This window comes from Octopus bimaculoides, chromosome 17 (genome assembly GCF_001194135.2).
Source record: "Octopus bimaculoides isolate UCB-OBI-ISO-001 chromosome 17, ASM119413v2, whole genome shotgun sequence".
Classification (NCBI taxonomy): Eukaryota; Metazoa; Mollusca; class Cephalopoda; order Octopoda; family Octopodidae; genus Octopus; species Octopus bimaculoides.
The window spans coordinates 27023441-27031855 of NC_068997.1; the positions used below are offsets into that span (position 1 = coordinate 27023441).

The window sequence follows — 8415 nt, forward strand, 5'->3', positions numbered from 1 at the left end:
AGATAAAAAAAGGAAAAAAATTGGTGGCAATAGCTTTTTATTTAATTTCTATTTCAACAAAATAGATCTTGGAAATACACCAAAACCATGCTATGAAAGATCTACCTGATGGTTGGTTAAAGAAGAGACTTGCTTCCGCAGGACACTCATCCGAGTAGACATAATAACTGTGCGAACATCAGGAACCATAGTTTCACTGAATATTTCATTAATGAGACGGTGGTTCCTCAAATAACGAGCATGGGCAATATGCTTCACAGAAAGACCATCATCAAAATCTGAAAATTAAAATATGGAGAGATATATATAAAACAAAAAAAGTATTTCACTACTTGTATATACACACACACATATGTATGTATGTATGTGTATAAATAAAAATATATGTATGCGAATGCATATATGTAGGCCAGGAATCTGAAGGACCAGTAGAAACTAGAAAAAAACATGCTCTGCTGGATGTGCAATATCAATGTGTGTGATCAACGAAGTACAAATGTGTTGAGAGAAAAACAGAGAAAATAAGAGAAATCAGATGTAGTGTGGAAGAGAGAAGACTTTGTTGATTTGGACCATGTGATGCGTATTTATGAGGATTGTTGCATAAAAGGAGCTGATCTCAGGATGCTGAGATTCAAGGCAAAAGATGACAAGGGACTGAGATGAATGGTGAAACACTGTGCTTGAGAAAACTTTCTGAGCTACGATAGCATGCTGCGACCAAGGCTATTAATGCATGTGTACTCATGCAATTGAGGAGTCCCTATCAAGTCTATAACTGCTGTTTCCGCTCCTCCAAACAGCATGGTCGTTCTGTCAAGCTTCTTGATATTGACTTCTTGTTCTCATTCTTACCATCAACCACTCCCACCTTTGTATCCATCCATCTCTCTCCTCCTCTGACTTACAATGTTAAACACCAACCCTCATCATTATATCACACATCCTTCCATCACTCTATCAAATGTATTATTCTGCTGTTGTAAGAAACGTAAGCAGAACCTGTCACTACACACCATACTATAATGCTAACTCTGAAATAACAATCAACACCCCATCTCTGCTATCCATAACTTCATTCTTATCATTTCTCCCTTATTTAGCACTCATCACTTTCAACTCTTGTATACATCTGATCACTTCCACTTCTATGTCTGTATCTGCCTCTCATTAGGTTCTACTCCAGCCTCCCCCATTTACTAACGTAAAATGTATGATGACCACAAAATAACTTCACAATAGTTACACCAGTTTGTGGTCTTCCCATCATACTCTAACCTCCTAACACTTTGCTTAAAGCGACCACTCCATCTCTTATGCTCCGAGACACTGGAGTGAGATGTAGCCCTTCTGACCCATTGGTTCATGTCAAGATGTCCAATCCATGCTAGCATGGAAAGTAGATGTGAAAATGATGATGTAAGATTTGGTGGATTAAGCAGGAAAAGTAGAACTCAATACATAAGGAAATATGTAAATTTTTTATTCAGCATGGAAAACGGACACATGATAATGATGATGACTGAACAGACAAGTATTATGCATAGAGACAGAGAGGGGTGGAGGGGAAGGAGTATTTGTAATATTGCTGTTTTCAAAATTAAATCTGTAAAATATGTAACCATAAAAGACTTATTCAACCTACCATCTTCATCATCCGCAGGTTGTATGCTAATCCTGGGTGAATCAGATTTGGACTGCTGTTAAAATAAAATAAAAAATACAATTTATATTCCTAACTTGGCATTATTCATTTGAAAAATAGTTCATCTCACATTTAACATGCAAAACCACACTGAAGTTTGAACCAAAAGTTATTTAGGAATTGTCCTAACAACATCAAACAGTAAATTAACGAAGCCAAATTACTTACTCTTACTCGTCTTGGTCCCCTTCCAGCTACTTCTTTCTCTATAATCCCATCATAACCGTTTTTACTGGAATTCAAGTTACTTTTGTCAGGCAAAGTATTCTGGAAGAAGTTTTATTAAGTAATATTAAACAAATAAACAATATATAAATTGCATACAATATATCTATGTTGACATACGTTGATGTAGAAACAAACAGAAAGAGAAAGAAAGAAAGAAAAAGGAAAAAAATAAGGAAAATGTAACTAATATCATCATCATTTTTTTGTTTTGTTTTTAATTTTATAAATTTTTTTTTTTTTCACACTTTTTTTTTCCCAATGCTGACATGGGTTGGATAGATCTGCGAAGTTTGCCTCACCGCAGCCTGTCCCATCTGAATCCTACTGGCTTTTCATCGCTACCCTGACTTCAAATCTCTGACAGACACACTATATCCACTCACTGGTATTGTTCGTATCCAGTGGATAATGTAGCAACATAAAATAAGACAAAAAAGAAAAACAACAACGAGTAAATTCAATAAACTTGCACCACTTTATCAACAGGAAGTGGGGTGTTGAATGCTTTTAAAATCTGCTGCACATGATTTAAGAAACCAGATTCCCCTTTTGCTGGTGTTTGAAGCCAGCAAACCAGACATGACTTAGAAAGCCATAGAAACACAGTTGTAGATATTTCACCACAGAATATTAAATGAGATTTTGGAAATAAAAACTGGTATATTTAAAGAAAGAGGCAATATAGCCTGACTAAACACTTTTTGTCATTTTTTTTTATACAACTGGACATAGGAAGTGGAGAGTGAAAAAAAAAGACACGTTAGGAAAGAGGAAGCTAAAGACATCACCAAAACAAGCCAAGGATGATACTATGAGGAGATGAGTTTTAAAAATATATGTATGTGGTATATAAGTAAAAATAAAAGGATAATTTATGAGTGAAATGTGTTCTAACTAAATAAAGACTGAATTATAAACCTAATTTACCTGTTGTCGAGGTTTTTCTCGTTCTTCATCTTCAGTTTCGGCTATTGAGAGGAAGAATTACGACACATCAATGTTTCTTTTTCAACAATGTTAAATGAGATTGAATCTAAAGTCTCACAATTTCAACTAAGTAACCATGTTAAAATATATAATTCGTTTGTTCACTAAGTTTTTAACAATTGGATTAGGAGTTAATAATATAATCATTATGGTGTAATGTTCCCCAAAATATATACCTGTTTCAAGAAGATAGGAAATGTAAGTGAAAAAAAAAAAAAAAAAAAAAATCATAGAGAGAGAGAGATAGAGATAAAAGAAATATGTGTTTAATTTACAAATTTTGGTGTTTCTCACGGTAAATCCCCAAAACGTGCCATTAATCTAAAGGCAAACGAACGTATTCTATACCAATAAGAAGATTTCCATTTAGGATTCAAGACAGCTAAGAATAATTAAAGTAATTTCTAAAAACAGTGCTATCCCCACTTCTCGAATACATACCAATATTTTTGAGTCTTCCCTTTGCAGCAATCCATGCCTGGTAACCGGGAGAATTGTGGTAGGCTTTCATTGCTTCGTTGTACTGGATCTGCAATGGTTGGCACTTATCGTAACACACTATCCACCACAAACTAACTGGTATTATGATTATTACTTTGTTTTTTTTTAATTGCAATCAAATATGATATTATGAAGTCACAAAACTAGCTAAGTCCTGATAGCAACTTAAATATATTCAGATATGGAAATATATACACAACCAAACACACAAAGAAATTATATCCTAATGTCACAAATCTAAAATGAGAAACTAAGGCCTATCAAAAGTTTTGTAGATGTAAAGATTCCAATATATTCTGTGAAAACACAAACAATACACTACTCTAACTCAAAGGAACAACAGTTTCAATACCTATACACACACACACACATACTGGGTGGGAATAGTTATAACAGAGCTCATGGCACAAAGGCATGACAAGTGTAAAAGCTTCCACTTCATTCACTTAAGGATGAGTGGGAAGTAACAGGCAGACCAATAACATTACCAGAGAGGTCATTATGAATGAAACCTTTGTGAAAAGAAGAAAGCTTACTTAAACAGTTGCAAGTCAAACCCTAACTCATATTCAGTTGCACTAAATACAACATTAATACTTCTGGAATATATTAATATTTTCCCCATTTTTACTTCCATTACCAAAAGATTTACTGTAACTAAATACAAATACTTTCCAGAGGAAAATGTACTAATTTTAATAAATTTATTTTGGTAAAAAAGTAAAATCGTTATGAGATCTTCAAGAGACGGGAATTTTTTCAATATTTATATCTACATTAAATTTTGATTGATCTGATGGCCATTCATCAACAGGTGAATGTTGATATTGCTGGACATATGCATAGTTATTTATAGTACCAAAACAAACATATACTTCATCAGTGGCCTATATCTCTAGTCTGAATCCACTACTAAGTATAATGTCAAAGAATAAAATGCCTGATAACGACTGAAACATAACATGCATGTGAACACTGGAACATCTCTCTAGAAATGAAATCAGTAACCCAGAATACTTTAACCCTTTTGATACCAACCCGGCTGAAACTGCCCCTGGCTCTGTAGTACAACCAAACCTTATCCACAATTTATGTTCCTAGCTTAATGATAACTCAGTTATTCTTTGTTATATTTAAAATTAATTGAAAGAAACACAGAGTATCTCAAAATAAATACGGTAACGAAAGGGTTAAGCAATATTAACCTTTTAGCATTTAAAACTGGCCATATCTAGCCCAGATATTCTGCTTTATATTCAAACCAGCCAGATCCAGCCTCTCACACCTATCCTACAACATCATTCTAGAAATAGCAATCACATTATCAAAATCTCAAAGCTATGAGATAGTGCATGATTAATTAGAAACGAATACTAGAAGGTTAATATTTATAATTAATGACATTATTGGAAATTTAATTTTACATGCCATGTAGAAACCCAAATGGCCCATTAAGGAACTGGCAGACAAAAAAAAAAAAAAAAAATCCACTTTCCCTCCTTCATTCCTTGTTTCAACATTTTCCAAAAGACATGGTTCATGTAGTTGACAGATATACTTCAACAGTGTAGAATATATTGTCCAAATACATAAAGAGTTTACAGTCTATGAGATGGTAGCCCAATATTGGAGCAGGAATGTTAGAAAACAAAGGGCTTTGAGCTTATGTAGTTTTATTAGCTTGGCAAACAACACACTTCAATCTAGTTACTACAGCTGGAAATCTGTTACAAGCACTCAATGAAGTGAAATGCTTCAGCTGAGATTGAACCTAAGTCATAGACTCGTTACCATACAGGTGCAGTACTTCATACAGCACAAAGAAAATGTAGCAGAATTCTAACATCCAGATAATTTACACACACACACACACACAATATATTATATATATATATATATATATATATATATAGGCTAAATCTTAATTTGTTATGTATAATTTTTACCATACTAGTATGAGTTAGAATATATTAGTGAGACATTGTTTTATAATAGGAAACCCTTCCTGCTTTGAATCCTTACCTGTTTTTGAAGTAAGGGATTTCTTATTTTACACATCTTAGAGGTGCAAAGTGAACAGACAATTTGTTGACAGAAGTAACAACAATATCGCTTGTAGTGACTGACTGTTGTAGAGTGCAAATGTAAACAAACATAGACACACAAGCATGCACAAACATATATGACGATATTTTAGTTTCCATCTGCCAATATTAATCACAAGGTTTTGGCAGGACTGGAACTTGTCCAAAGTGCAACACAGTGGGATTGAACTCAAAATCACATAGTTAAGAAGCAAACCTTAACCACACAGCCATGCCTGCATATATTGATTTCATATTTTGGCACAAGCCAGCAACTTTGAGGGAGGGGTAAGTCAATTACATCAACCCCAGTGCTCAACTGGTACTTATTAAGTGATTTGTAACTTGTATATCTAATAGAAATTGGTTGTATTAAACATACCTATATTAACTAGGAGTAGCTGCATAATTTGGTAGTCATTTTCAAAACATACAAAATAGCTCCATTACTATATATGGGCCAAGAAAAAAATATAACTGACACATGAAGCTATCAAGTATTAACGAGACACTATTTACAAACTTTGTATTATCTATAATGGTAGTGAATTTTGTACAAGCAATTCCAAGTAACACCAGGAAGGAATTTTATAGTGTCAAGTTTGGTATGCCATTGTTCGGGAGAACAAATTTAGCCTACATCAGTAAATAAAGTACCAACAACAAACTTGACACATCAGGCAACTAGATGGCCTCTGGACAAAATAAAATTGAGTTTCAAATTTTGTATTACAAAACTGGGATCAGTACAAACAATATGCCAGGGTTGAGTGAGTTCAGGGACTACATCCCCATCACCTAAGCAAACTGAACAATATCACCACTATCATTATTAGTAATATAGCTTAATAACAAGTTGTTTGGATCTTTTGCAATATACAAAATTGTTGACCCTTCCTAGATCTTTAATGAACTGCAGTTAGGGTTGGCAAAGTAAAATGAGTCATTGAAGACTTTGTGAGAGGTGTCACTTTACTTGCCAACTACAAATACAATGAGAACAACATGTGGACAGCACTGATGGTGGAGGGGCTGGCAGGGTTAAGGACAACCAGTTAGAGTTACCAGTTTGTATTTACCACCAAGACAACCAGCTCAGTCTACTCACTGTAAACAGGTCGTACAAGTAGTACAGTGTTGCTTAACTGAGAAAATGTATTCCGAATATGGCAATCTAATCTGTATCTAAGACTATATTATCCAAACTTTTGCATTTCTTTTTAAGATTGTTGAGTGTAATTTGAAGGAAACTTGGCTCCATTTTTCTAGGCAATTGGACAACCCCTGTTGTAAGCTTTGGAATTGATGGGCATTTAGTTGCATTCAATTGTACATAGGGGAAAAGCTACTTGGAGCAAATTATATCTCCTGCTTGACATTATGAAAACTATCAATAGACACTGGTCCCATGAATAGCTAGCTTTTTTAATAGCAATACTTTACTTACAGTAATTACGGTTCTGTTGGTATGGGAAGATCCTAACCCCCATTGTCACCCTGTACCAGTATACCAAGTCTGCAATAGTTTCAATTTTATGCTGAAGCTATTACGGTCTTAATATTGATAATACTAGTAGGAAATCAGATTCCAGTCCCTTGATCTGAAAAATAGTGGGGCTGTGACTACAGAAAGATTAACATTCTTACCTGCAGCCCGAGATAAATTCTAAATACCTTAAATACCAAAATGAGTGGCATTATTCCATTGAAGAAATAAATTAGTTTAACTCAAAAGGAATATAAGTGATAGTAATTGGAAATTATCATTTATGCAGAGAATGTGTTTACCATGCCAAGCAAAGGTCAAGGGAAAAAATTCAAAAGACAAGTGAGTTGGGTTGACAATTAGGAGGTATACAATATGATGAAAGATTAAAATGCTTCTTTAACTCTCATCATATCACTAACTTTCTGATAAAATACAATCTATATAGAATGGCAACTTATCTAATGAAGTTTATCAACTAACTTATTAAACAGATTTCATTACTAACCTATGTTTTCTTTTTAGAAAAGTAGCTATCATTTAGTTATTTCAGAGAATATAAATAAGATCAGGACAAAGGTAGTAGGTTGTGACTTCTAATAACACATGAACATTAGAGAGAAAAGAAAAAAAAAAATGATCTTCAGTTTAAAATTATATCAAGCATGTAGAGCATGGATCAGCAGAAATTATGTCAGCTTAAAGTAAATGTAATTTCAAGCCTCTAAAGAAAATAGCATTTTCATTATTACTCTTTTTATATCATTATATCAATTAAATTTTCCATAATATTTAAAAAATAAAGTGAAAGCAATACATTAAAAGAAATACCTCATTGAGTGACTTTTATTGAACAGATTAGATGTTATTTTAAGAAAACCTGCATCATGTTTACAAAGAATGTCTACAAATAAAGCTGTTATCTATATGGAAATCATATTATAAATTCAACTGCCTATGGAAGTGTAGGAAGAAAAAGAGAGTAGTAGTAGTAGTAGTAATAGTAGGTGAGTAAATAAGAAAGATATTGGAGAAGAAAAGAAAGTGGTAAATCAATAAGGTGGTTAACGTCAGACATTCATCATGGGGACCAACAACAACAGGTCATGCGAGAACCATGCCATTTGTTACACAGCAACATCATGCAATAAATAAAAAAAGGAAAAGGAAAGAAAGAAAAGCAAATATAGTAAAGTAAATGAACAGAAAAAATTCTTATCAGAACCCAAGAAGTAACTGTTGAAGATCAAATCAAGGAAATGAAACTTCTTTTAAAATTCAAAACAATACTAATTAAAAGAGAAATGTAAATGTCACGACTATAACTTGAAGTTTATTTGAGTACTTCATTATATAATTAGTTTCAGAAGAAAACAAAAATTTTCCAGTTGCCCATCTATGCACATGTGTATGTATATATATAT

General features: G+C 33.3%; 1 protein-coding gene across 1 annotated transcript in view; it reads right to left on the reverse strand.

Annotated features, from left to right (window-relative positions):
* Nucleotides 1-8415, reverse strand: part of LOC106878467 (SWI/SNF-related matrix-associated actin-dependent regulator of chromatin subfamily E member 1) — a 39791-nt gene that overhangs the window by 4556 nt on the left and 26820 nt on the right. The window contains exons 8-12 of the mRNA XM_052974132.1: nt 3362-3449; nt 2861-2901; nt 1874-1972; nt 1646-1700; nt 94-278 (exon numbers count right to left, since the gene is read on the reverse strand). Of these exons, the coding sequence (XP_052830092.1) occupies nt 94-278; nt 1646-1700; nt 1874-1972; nt 2861-2901; nt 3362-3449 (468 nt within the window). The remainder of the gene's footprint in view (nt 1-93; nt 279-1645; nt 1701-1873; nt 1973-2860; nt 2902-3361; nt 3450-8415) is intronic.